Raw genomic sequence first — 13,741 nt, forward strand, 5'->3', positions numbered from 1 at the left:
GACCTCTGGGTCAGGTCGTGGCATTGGTCCTGGTTTGGGGGCCAAGGCTCCGGCATAAGACTCAGTCTCCAGGTCAGGTCATGGCATTGGGCCTGGACTTGCGCTCTGTTTAGGCTAAGGCCCAGGCGTCTGGACCTGGCCTACATGTTGGGTTGTACCATTGGGCCTGGGTCCAGGCTGAGGCCCCGGCATCAGGACCCAGCCTCAGGTTTGGATCACAGTATCAGGCATGGACTTGGGCTCAGCCTAGGCCGAGGCCCAGGCATTGGGACCCATCCTCTGGGTCAGGTCTCAGCGTTGAGCCTGCGTCCAGGCTGAGGCCTAGGTGTTGGGACCTGGCCTCCAGATCAGGTCACATCAGGCCTGCAGCCGGGCCAAAGCCCAGGTGTCAGGAACTGGCCTCTGGGTGGGCCGCAGTGTCAGGCTTTGGTATGAGTTGAGGTCCCAGCATCGGGACCTGACCTCTGTGTATCAGGTCATGGCATTGGGCCTGGGGCCAAGCCATCATGGCCCTAGGTCTAGGAAATGACCTAGGCCGAAGCCTCGGCCTTGAATAGACTGAGGCCGCGGTGACCTACCATAGTCTCAGCCTGTGCAAGTCCAAGGCTTCGGACTTGTCCTTGCCGGCGGATCCCCACCGGACCAGGTAAGTGTGGACTGGGAGTATCCTGCCTCTGCATTTTTCCAGGATTGTGAAAAGGAGGTTTTAATTTCAGTTTTTGGCTGTTTTTTTTTTTTTTTTTTGGGGGGGGGGGGGGGGGTTATTGTTTGATTCATTTTTTTCACAGAATGAAACCAATCAAGCAATGAAAATGAACCAAATAAAGACAACAACATTTTTCCCCCTGCACATCTCTTAATGCTTATGTATTCATTTATTCACATTCTGTTTACTGACTGGCCCTTCACTGACAGCTGAAAGGCCAATTCCCATTCATTTGTTCAAATATATAATGTACTGAATTTTACTGTACTTTGTGGTTCTGAAAATATTTTGATACTATTTTTATAAAAGATCCTGTATAAATGTGCATTTCATTGTCAGAAATGTGAGAGATTATATTTATCAAAGTTGCTCCTGTGCAAAAATCACACTACATTTATCATTGGTAATATCTTATCATTTTAATAGGAAAAACATAAGTGCAAAATTGAGAGGGAAAGCAGAGCTACAGACACAACGATGAGCTAGCCAGAGAAAATTGGCATTTAATCAGCTGATTTGCTCTAGTCTGTCACATAAAAACATTCCTATTTAAAATGCTAAAAGGACATCAATCTTCAATTATAGCAGTGAACCAAGTTATGTGTCCAGAACTGATATTTTAATTTTCTAAATATCGTTTCTCATGCTTCCTCTGGGCTTTCAAAGAATGAAAAGCCATGAACATTGATGCCTGGGTGTCTGCAGCTCCTGACATTTAGATGCGCTGTCAAGCAAAAACAGTTTTCCAAAAGAGGATATTCAAATGTCTGGCAAACCACCTGAAAAATGTTCATTCCCTGCAAGCAGTATCCTCAGATGATAAACCAATTAGCTCACATTTGCAGCTGTAGGACTGAATTGCTTACAAAATCTTTCTTCCTACACCAAAGACTTATACATGTTTCACTGGGAATATGTTCTCATTAAATTATAATCCCCCTCATTCTATGTTATGTATTTATTTATTAAATTTATCATTTACCCATCCAAAACAGCTCCAGGTGAAGTACAAAATATAACATAAAAGTATACTTTGAAATCCTCAGCAAAGAATGCGGTGGTGGTCAGAAAAGCAAATAGAATGTTAGGAATTATTTGGAAAGGAATAGAAAATAAAACACAGAGGAATGGCCTAGAGGTTGGAACAGTGGGCTGGAAACCAGGGAGCTCAGGGTTCAATTCCTACTTTTCTCACTGATGCTTTTTGTGACCTTGAGGTAGGTCACTTTATCTCCCATTGCTTCAGGTGTCCACTTAGATTTTGAGCTCTTTGGAGCACTTACTAATTGTATGTGAATACTTACCATCATTGGACAGCGTTGTTTACGTCCAGTAGAGCTATGAAAAAGTATTATTATTAAAAGTACAATATAACATATATAAATAAAAATCTATGATGCAATTAAAACAATATGAAAGATGGAAAAAAGCAAGTTACAATACCAAGATGTGAAATACAATTAACAAAACTATCTCATGCACAATAATTTCCCAAGGATTCCACTCTTTCAGTCAATCACAGGATTTCCACCTCCTCTGAGTTTCCATATATCAGACATACTTTGCTAAAAAATACAGGAAAAGGTGGGAATCATACAACTAATGAATACCATAAATTCAGTATGAGAAAAGAAAACAGCAGATTACCCAAACTAAAGTCTACATAGTAAGGGGAGAACAACAGAAATAATAATAAGGAAATATTCATTAAGGGGCAGATCTTTAAACCTGCGCGCGGGCATAGATTTGTTCGCGCAGCCCGACGCGAACAAATCTACGCCCGATTTTATAACATGTGTGTGCTGCCACGCACATGTTATAAAATCCAGGGTCGGCGCGTGCAAGGGGGTGCACAATTTTGCAACTTGCGCGCGCCGAGCCGCACAGCCTTCCTCCGTTTCCTCTGAGGCCGCGCCGAAATCGGAGCGGCCTCAGAGGGAACTTTCCTTCCGCCTCCCCCCGCAGGCATAACCTCCCCCCGCATGCTCTCCAGCCCCCCCCCAGCACAGGCCGCTGTGCCGGAGGACTCGGGACCACCCCCCGGATCGCCCCCAGACCGCCACCACGCCCCCAGACCCGCCCCTTTTTCAATGCCCCGGGACATACGCTTGTCCCGGGGCTTGCACGCGCCGCCGAGCCTATGCAAGATAGGCTCGGCATGCATAGGGGCAGGCAGGGGCAGCTTTTCGGGTGTTACGTGCGTAACCCTTTCAAAATCTGCCCCTAAGTATAACAAAAAGACTACTTAAATGCCCCACTACCTGAAGCTACTCAGCACTATTGATTTTATCTAACAAAAAGGTCTCTAAATGGGTTGGATCAGTAAAACTAAACTTGTTCCCTTGGAAATTCACCAGACATTTACAAGGATATTTTAAATTGAAGGTGGCCCCTACATCTATAATTTGCTGCTTTAACTGCAGGAAAAGCTTCCTTCTAACCTGAGTTTCTCTTGCAACATTGGAAAGATTTGAATACATTGACCAGAAAACACTTCATTTTTATACCTAAAATGTTGCCTAACTACTAAACCTCTGTCAAAGTCAGAGAAAAACGTTATTAGTAGCATAGCCCTAGTCTCAATAGTGTCCTTTAAATCTTGTAAATAAGTTGAAAGATGAGGACTCGCAAGCAGTAGGCTCAAGTATATTAAGATTTCCATCAAGATCACTTGAGGAAACCTTCTTATCTGGAAGGTAGTAACATTTAGATAACAAAACTTCCTTCTGAAGGGAAAAATGAAGGATGTCAACAAAATATTTCTTTAAAGGTTCACTTGCACTAATCCATCTGGACTTTATTATGTTCAAAAATCACAGATTCTGAGCTCTCATCATATTCTGAAGTGTTTCATTCTTTCCATATAGAAGCAAATTATCTTTAATAATGGACATTATCTTGGATTGGAGCTTAGATACCTCTGATTTCAATTCAGGAAATGGTTGCTCAGTTTTATCAACTCTAGATTCAATAGCAGAATTTTTAACTGTGGCTCCGGTAGAGAAAGAGCATAGGCAGTGCTATAAGAGCTGATTCAGTTCATTTAACCACTTGCCAAATGTTCCTTAGTGTGATCTCAGCCAGTTCTATATCTAGCCCAGTGACTCTCACTTCCTGGACATTAATGGCAAAGGAAACAGGCTCCAATATCGTTTCCTGGACTAGGGATGTTATGCGAAGCAGGCCGAGACACATTCTTATCTATAATCCCCTTGTTGTTAGAGTGAGGAGATTTGGTCACTGGAATATGATCAGAGAAATCAGATGGAATATGAACCAAAACCCTCTCAGAAATTTCAGAAATTCCAGGATCCAGAGAATTTAAAACAGGTAAAAGGGGTGGATTGAGATCCCTTGGACTTAATGTTGTTTCAAGTTTTTCTCTTGTTGAGTCTGTAGAAAGAACTAGGGTCAGTTCTTAAAATATGTTGGTCCATAGGACCTCTTATCGGGGTCAAAGTCATGGGGATTCTATGGTCTTTCTTTTCCTTTTTCTGCCCACAGAGATGTTAAGGTGAAAATCCGATACAAGGGGTACGCCCCTTTGGTGTGTGGCTTCGGCGATGCATGCCGGCAGCTGTGCGCCACAGGAAGCTGATTAAATAGCCCCTAGTGACATCAGCACTTACGGGGCATGGCTGCCTTCACCTCTGTTTGGGGCTGCTGTCAGGAACAATGTGAACAAAGAAGGAAATCCCCTAATACACACCACAAGCTGCAGCAATCGGGAACAAGCGGGCCGATACAGTAAACCGCACGGGAGAGCCGGCGAGCGCCCGCACCACTCTCCTGGGCACGCAATTCACTAAGCAAAGGTATGCAAATTAGGGCCTGCAGTAATAAGGAGGCGCTAGGGACACTAGTGTGTCCCTAGCGCCTCCTTATTGACAGAAGCGGTGGCTGTCAGCGGGTTTGATAGCCGACGCTTAATTTCACTGGCATTGGTTCTCAAACCGTTGACAGCCACGGGTTCAGAAAACGGACACCAGCAAAATTGAGCGCCCGTTTTCCAACCTGCGGGCCACGGGCAGATTTTTTTTTTTTTTTTTTAAATTTTTGGGGCCTCCAACTTAATATCGCTATGATATTGTCGGAGGGTGTACATTTCTGCTTTTCTGTACACTTTCCTGGTGCCAGTCGAAATTAACTCCTGCCTTTGGCAGAATAAAAGGCAGGAGTTAATTTCTGAGAGTAAAATGTGCGGCTTGGCTGCACATTTTACTTTCTGAATTGCGCGGGATTAACTAATAGGCTCATCAACATGCATTTGTATGTTGCAGGCGCTATTAGTTTCGGGGGGTTGGCCGCACATTTTTCACGTGCTATTACCCCTTACTGTATAAGTAGTAAAAATAGCGCGTCGAAAACGCGCGGCCAAACGGGGGCTAACGGTGTGCTCGGTTGAGCGCACCTTACTGCATCGGCCCGTATGTTAGTAATACAAGGTAAAGTCCCCCCACTGCGCACCTTAGGCAGTTGATTAAATAGCCCCGGCGCTCTAGTGACATCAGCACTTATGGGGCTTCGCTACAACCACCTCTGTTCAGGGTTGCTGTTGGGAACAATGTGAACAAAGAGGGAAATCCCCCAATACATGCCGCAAACTGCAGCAATCGGGAGCGATGTCAGCAACACAAGGTAATGTTCCTCCTTAGTCATGCCTTTTAAGCTTCTTCTTTTATTCTAGCTACATTTTATTTCCCTAGTTTTTATGAACCTAGGCTACTGGGTTCCTGTGGCACAACAGGATAATTTTAAGTTACTTACATTGGTTTATAAGACTCTTCTTTATTGAGCTGATCAACTTACCAAATATACACTGCTGTGTTCATTACAGTCTATGGTGAGGCCTGTTGCTTGGAATGCTCTGCTGCAGGAGCTTTGCAGCAATGGTGATTATAAGATTTGTTTTCTTGATTTTTTTTATATTGATGTTTTTATGATATGGATGTGTTGTTATGTTTTATAATGTTTTAACTAGTCTGTTCTGTTTTGCTTATTATGTAAGTTGTTTTGTAATCGATATAGAATGAATGTTCCGCTATATGCAGTATGAAAGAAATGTTTAAAATAAATACTGTACCTCTGTCTATTATTTCCTTGTGTACATTGCCTTTTTTGCTGTTTTTACACCAAGCTGAAATTTAGTCTGTTGTCCACCAATCCTGAAATATCTTTCTAATTTAATGTAAAGGTATATATATATATATATTTGAAGTTGTCTATACTTCTGTATATTAGGTGGGTCAGAGAGTCAGTGCATAAGATGGTTAATAACATTTTCATGGAAGCTGTCTTGATAGTTCATGTAGAGCTATGTTTACTGTGAGAATGTAGAGCTATGTTTACTGTGAGAATTCTGGGATATACTGTATATACTATTGAGTGATGTCAACTAAGACTGTCTTTTTTTCCTAATAGGTTTTCTCCAGCAATATTTTTCTACCTGATTAGTATAGTACCATCACTGTGGCTTCTAGAAGTCAATCATGGCACTCAGGTATTTCCTTATATGTTCTCTACCAGCAACCTGTCACCTTTCATACCTGTTCATTTGACTTATCATCTTGAGCTGTCCACATATAAATGTAATTTGCTAACAAGGGTATCATATAGCAGCATTTCCTCAACTCCAGTCCACATGTCTGAATGTCTCATGATTTGATTCTTTCTCCCAGTTAATATCTGTGGAGAAAATCAGCTTTTAAACTAGAACAAGGGGGAAAGCCAACAGTCACTCAGCAGTGCATGGTTCATAGGAATGTATCTTTGAAGGATACTAATGAAACAGGAGAGTTAGGGCATCCGAAGAGAGAGGTTCCAATGAATGCAAAAGTTGCCATGTGCCTATAAGTAAAGAACCACCTGAGCTAAAGAATTCCAAATTATCCATATCAACTGAAAAGAAGGTTGTTAATATATACAAAAAACACACATAGAAATGTCTGTATGCGAATGCCAGAAGTCTAATAAGTAAAATGGGAGAGTTAGAAAGTATAGCATTGACTGATGAGATAGACATAATTGGCATCTCAGAGTCCTAGATAACCAAAAGGTCAGTGCTATATTAGGGTACAAATTATACCGCGCTGGTAAGGAGGATCAACTTGGTGGGAGTTAGCATTTTATGTCCGGGACAGTATAGAGTCCAACAGGATAAAGATCATACAAGAGACTAAATGCTCAGTAGAATCTATATGGGTAGAAATGCCATGTGTGTTGGGTAAGAGTACAGTGATAGGAGTATACTACCGCCCACCTGGTCAAAATGATCTGACAGATGATGAAATGCTAAGATAGATCAGGGAAGCTAACCAATTTGGCAGTACAGTAATGGGAGATTTCAATTACCCAAATATTGACTGGATAAATGTAACATCAGGACATGTTAGAGACATAAAATTTCTGGATAGAATAAACGATTGCTTTATGGACCAATTGGTTCAGGAACCAAAGAGACATGGATTTATTTTTTATTTCATTCTTAGTGGAATGCAGGATTTGGTGAGAGTGGTAACGGTGTTGGGCCCACATGGCAATAGTGATCATAACTTGATCAAATTTGAACTAATGACTGGAAGGGGGACAATATGTAAATCTACAGCTCTAAAACTAAATTTTCAAAAGGGAAACTGATAAAATGAGGAAAATAGTTAGAAAAAATTGAAAGGTGTTACTGCAAAGGTTAAAAGTGTACAACAGGCGTGGACATTGTTTAAAAATACAATCTTAGAAGCACAGGCCAGATGTATTCCATGCATTAAGAAAGGTGAGAGGAAGGAAAATCGATTACCAGCATGGTTAAAAGGTGAGGTGAAAGAGGCTATTTTAGTCAAAAAAACATCATTCAAAAACTGGAAGAAGGATCCATTGTTATTGATCTGATGCCTGTGGGAAGAGCAATCAGATAGTGGTTAGCACTCTGTTCGAGATCTGTAGTTATATATGAGAGTTGAGGGTGGATCCTTGGACTAGAGGCAGATGACCACGCCCCCGGGGAATGATCCCGAGATGGACCACCGGTCAGGCTCAGAGTTAGGAGACAATACACACTAGTTCTTTATTAGACAGTATACTGAACCACCAGAGATGGCAGTAGTGAGCTGGTAAGCCCGGCTGGGCTGCAGTCCCTCAGATATTGGAACAGCGATCCCTGGAGGCTGAGCTGAAGAGAGACTGAGATAGTGAGTAGGCAGGGTATGCAGATGGTAACACTCACACAATGTCCCAATGAAGCCCAAGAGCTGGAAAGTATAGGCCCTCGAGGAGCGAGTACCTGGTTCCAGGAAAAGCTCAGAGAGAATGATGGTAACTCACTGATGTAGCTGATATAGTTGGTAGTGAAGACTTCCAGGCAGAGGAGTATATGAAGCAAGTCTGGGATCTGGGATCAGGGATCAGGGCCCTGGAGGAGCGAGTACCAGTTCCAGACTGTCACCTGAAAAAAACAAGGAGAGAGCGAGGACCCCGAAGAGCGGGTACCTCTGGTAAGTCCGAGGAGGCAGAGTAGCTTAGACAGACAAAGTGAGTCCGTTGTCAATACATGTCCTTGCTAACTCGATGTGTTAGCAAATTCCAAGACCTTAAATATCCGTCGTGGGTGACGTCATCTTCGGGGGACGCCCCCGAGGTTTGCGCCAATGCCAGTACTTCAATCGGGGCCATGCCGTGCGCGCGCCCCTAGACCTTCAGGAAACATGGCGATTGCAGCATCGAGTTGGTCCAGGAATGCCCAAGGGTCCTCGGCAAATGGACGCTGCAGCAGTCAGTCTTCCCGTGGACGGAGAGGGAGGCGCCAGAGAGGTAAGGAGGGCGGAGAGAGGGTGTCGGGCACCGACAGACACAACATCCATCTGAAGAAAATAGGAAAAAACCTTAAGCATTGTCAAGTTAAGTGTAAAACACTGATAAGGCAGGGCAAGAGAGAATTTGAAATGAAGTTGGCCATAGAGGCAAAAATTCATAATAAAACTTTTAAAAATATACCCGAAGCAAGAAACCTGTGAGGGAGTCGGTTGGACTGTTAGATGACCAAGGGGTTGAAAGGTCTCTTAGGGAACGTCCAAATGAATTCTTTGCTTCTATGTTTACTAATGAGGATTTTGGGGAGATACCAGTTCCAGAGATGGTTTTCAGATTAACTGAACCAAATCACTGTGAACCTGGAACATGTAGTAGGCCAGATTGACAAGGCAAAGATTAGTAAATCACCTGGACCAGATGGTATGCATCCCAGGATTCTGAAGGAACTAAAAAATAAAATTTCAGATCTATTAGTTAAAATTTGTAACCTATCATTAAAATCATCCATTGTACCTGAAGACTGGAGGGTGGCCAATGTAACCCCAATATTTAAAAAGGGTTCTGGGGTGATCTAGGAAACTATAGACCAGTGAGCCTGACTTCAGCGCTGGGAAAAATAGTGGAAACTATTCTAAAGATCAAAATCACAGAGCATATTGAAAGACATGTTTTAAGGAAATACAGTCAGCATGGATTTACTCAAGGCAAGTCTTGCCTTACAAATCTGCTTCATTTTTTGAAGGAGTTAAACATGTGGATACAGATGAACCAGTAGATGAAGTGTATTTGGATTTTCAGAGGGTGTTTGACAAAGTCCCTCATGAGAGGCTTCTAATGAAATTAAAAAGTCATGAGATAGGAGGCAGTGTCCTTTCGTGGATTACATACTGGTTGAAAGAAAACAGAGCAGGATTAAATGGTCAATTTTCTCAGTGGAAAAGGATAAACAGTGGTGTGCCTCAGGGATCTGTACTTGGACCGGTGCTTTTCAATATATTTATAAATAATCTGGAAAGGAATATGACAAGTGAGGTAATCAAGTTTGCAGATGATACAAAATTATTCAGAGTAGTTAAATCACAAGTGGATTATGATAAATTGCAAAAGGACCTTGTGAGACTGGAAGATTGGGCAATCAGCTTGTAGGATTTCACTTTGGTTCTGTGACACATCCTTTATACCTTTTTCACCTATGATCCCTAGAAACCGATTACACTTGAAAATCAGGTTTCAAAATTTGATGCATTGTCTATATCTCTGATTCCATCAGTTTACTGCCTTCTAGCAACACCTAAAGCAGGCTAATATTTCATTCTGGTTAAAAAAAAAAAGGCAGACAGCAATCACAAAGCTCTGGAATTTGTTGCCAGAGGATGTGGTAAGTGCAGTTAGTGTAGCTGGGTTTAAAAAAGGTTTTGGATAAGTTTATGGAGGAGAAGTCCATTAACTGCTATTAATCAAGTTGACTTAAGGATTAGCCACTAGAGATGTGAATCGTGTGATCGATCGTCTTAATGATCGATTTCGGCTGGGGGGGAGGGAATCGGATCGTCGCAGTTTTGTTTTTTTAAATATCGTGTAAATCGTATATCGGGGGAGGGCGGGAAAACCGGCACACTAAAACATCCCTAAAACCCACCCCGACCCTTTAAAATAAATCCCCCACCCTCCCGAACCCCCCCAAAATGTCTTAAATTACCTGGGGTCCAGTGGGAGGGCGGGAAAAACCGGCACACTAAAACATCACTAAAACCCACCCCGACCCTTTAAAATAAATCCCCCACCCTCCTGAACCCCCCCAAAATGTCTTAAATTACCTGGGGTCCCGTTGTGATCTTCCACTCTCGGGCCACGGGTGCGTTGATAGAAATGGCGCCGGCGCTACCTTTGCCCGGCAAAGGTAGCGCCGGCGCCATTTTGGTTCCTGTCCCCCGATGTCACTAGCGTAGGAGATCACTCCCGGCCCCCGCTGGACCCCCACAAGACTTGCCAAAAGTCCAGCGGGGGTCCGGGAACGACCTCCTGCACTTGAATCGTGTTGCCGTAATGAAAAATGGCGCCGGCCGTACGGCAATATGGCCGGCGCCATTTTGCAAAATGTTGGAAACAGGATGCTGGGCTTGATGGACACTTGGTCTGACCCAGTATGGCACATCTTATGTTCTTATGTTCTTATCATTGTACAATTATTTGAAAAAGGGGTAAAGATCGAATCTGACCAGTCTCGGTTGTTCAACAATGTAGATCAAGTCACAATCAATTTCAGCCCCTACTGCACACCATTCTGTATTGCAATTTATTGGTGCTATCATGGGATAAATGGTATTAAAGTATAATTTGCTTTGGTAATGAAATCAACTAGTAAAATAATATATGCTTCACCTGCCAGCAGAATTAACAGGCAAACAGGCAATGAAACTTGAAACCGCCTGAGGGTTATTCAGAATTGAAATCTGGAAAAAAAAAACTCCACATTGTACCTTGGGAAAAATAAGAAACTAAGGGCTGGATTCATCAAGGGATTTTCACATAGACACAGAATGGGAGAAAAAAAGCGTTAGTGGATCTGGTAGAAAGAAAGATACTGTATGGGGAGGGGGAAAAAAAACCAAGAAAAAAGTAAAAATCATCAATGGTTTCCAGAGAAACTACAGCCAACATTTCTTATATCAGAGCTTTGTGATTGCTGTCTGCCTTTTTTTTTTTAACCAGAATGAAATATTAGCCTGCTTTAGGTGTTGCTAGAAGGCAGTAAACTGATGGAATCAGAGATATAGACAATGCATCAAATTTTGAAACCTGATTTTCAAGTGTAATCGGTTTCTAGGGATCATAGGTGAAAAAGGTATAAAGGATGTGTCACAGAACCAAAGTGAAATCCTACAAGCTGATCTGTTTCAGAAAAATATCATCGTACGCACTTCTGGCCTTCCCTCAGAATGTAGCCAAGGTGCAAAGAGAAGGGGTTCCCAGAGTCCATTTTATTATCCATTCCCTGACATCTATCCCTTTGTAACCTGAGTTTTTTCAGATGATAGTAGTAAATCCAGTTGTAAAAGAATTGCTTTGATCTATTACGTTTTGAGAAAGTGTAGAGAAACAGTGAAATCCAAGCATGCCCCGAATGATGGACTAATTAACATTAAATTACTTTGCTGTTTGCCCATAGTTTATTAGAGATTTATAGCAAGAGGATTCTGGCCACCTGAGGTATGGAAAATCAGCTACTTTCAAAGGAAGGAAAAATATTCTCTTCAAAAACTGGGACTCTCTCAGGCCCGGACATACCTTAGACCTTATTTTCACCAACTCAACTATTAACACTATCCACTCCCCATCTTGCCTCACCGTCCCATCGTCTGACCATTCCATCATTAAAACTACTCTTGCACTACAACTGCCATCCCCCTCTACCATTTCTCAGCCTCAATCCTTCCAGTTCCGTAAAACCTGCTCCTTAGATGCCTCACAACAGCATGCTCAGACATTCCCAATCTACTTGACCTGAAATCAGCTGACAACGCCATCTCCTCCTGGTCAGATATTACCCTCAACATTGCAAATCAACTATGCCCCATCTCACTGAAAACCATTAAACCTGCCCATTCAAACAAAAAACCATGGTTCTCTCCCGAACTCAAGAACCTTAAAACCCACCTCAGAACAGCTGAAAGACGATGGCGCAAACACCCCTCTCCCGCAACTAAAACTGTCTACTACCAACTCATGCATGAATACAGGAAAGCTATTCAAAAAACAAAAAGAGAATATTATGCCAAGAAAATTCACTACTTCCAATATAACGCCAAGGCCCTCTTTACCTTAATTTCTAACCTCACTAGACCCAATCTAACACTACCACAAGAACCCACTTCACAAAAACAATGCAATGAAATGGCTCTTTTCTTTAAGAATAAAGTGTCCTCTATCACTGCTAAATTCTCTCCTAACACCGACAATATAACACTTCCCATCACCAACATGTCTGCCTCACTCTCATCCTTTGAACTCTCTTCCTCCCTTGAAATTGAAAACATCCTAAAAAAGATGAGACCCTCCTCCCATCCCCTTGAAACTATACCCACCAAACTCTTACTTTCTATTCCCAAAACTATAGCCACACCGCTTTCTAAAATCCTGAACCGTTCCTTAGAACAAGGCACGGTCCCTGACTCTCTAAAACAAGCTGTGGTCAAGCCTATCCTGAAAAAACTCTCCCTCAATCCCACTAACCTATCTAATCTCAGACCCATTTCCAATCTCCCTTTCCTCTCCAAAGTCCTCGAAAAACTTGTCAACTCTCGCCTATCTGACTATCTAGAACAACACAATATCCTCCCATCCACACAATATGGTTTTCGGAAACACCTCAGCACGGAAACCTTACTCCTCTCCCTAACAGACATCATAATCAAAGGAATGGATTCTGGCAACTCCTATCTCATTGCCATGCTAGATATTTCTGCTGCCTTCGACACTGTCAATCACAACATCCTTTTCAACATTCTTATCAGTATCAGTATCTCTGGAACTGCCCTCTCCTGGATAAAATCATACCTTCAAAATCGCCACTATACAGTCATCATTGATAATAAAGAATCCAACCCTGTCAACCTTGATTGTGGTGTCCCCCCAAGGCTCCTCCCTCTCTTCTACCCTGTTTAACATGTATATGCTCCCTCTTACCACTCTCCTTTCTAATCATGGTATCACGCACTTCATCTATGCAGATGACGTGCAAATTCTTTTCCCTTTCACAAATTCCCTTCTTACCGCTCTCCAAAGCTGGGAAGCATGCCTTGCCTCTATCAACCTCAGGGGTGGGCAATTCCAGTCCTCGAGGGCCACAAACCTGTCAAGGTTTTAGGATATCCTAATGAATATGCATGAAATAGATTTGCATACAATGGAGGCAGAGTGCATGCAAATCTCTCTCATGCATATTCATTAGGGATATCCTGAACCCCAGACTGGTTTGTGGCCCTCGAGGACCGGAACTGCCCACCCCTGATCAACCAGCTTCTCACCAGCATGCACTTGGCTCTTAACCCCCAAAAAACTGAACTCCTTATCCTTACCCTTCCTACGATAACCACCCCCCTGACGACCCACAGAGCTGCGGCTAGCACCTTTACATTGTATTACCTTCTACAATATGATTCTACCTCCCCTTGTGCTAACACTTAGTTAAACTACTCACCCCTCTCCTCTCTCCCCCCCCCCTGCTAAATC

At 42.7% G+C, this 13,741-nt stretch overlaps 1 protein-coding gene across 1 annotated transcript in view; it reads left to right on the top strand.

Annotated features, from left to right (window-relative positions):
• The window catches only part of TMEM26 (transmembrane protein 26), a 58,591-nt gene that overhangs the window by 14,591 nt on the left and 30,259 nt on the right, over positions 1-13,741 (top strand). The window contains 1 exon segment of the mRNA XM_029609745.1: positions 6,128-6,206. Within this exon segment, the coding sequence (XP_029465605.1) occupies positions 6,128-6,206 (79 nt within the window).

Source organism: Rhinatrema bivittatum, chromosome 7 (genome assembly GCF_901001135.1).
Source record: "Rhinatrema bivittatum chromosome 7, aRhiBiv1.1, whole genome shotgun sequence".
Lineage (NCBI taxonomy): Eukaryota > Metazoa > Chordata > Amphibia > Gymnophiona > Rhinatrematidae > Rhinatrema > Rhinatrema bivittatum.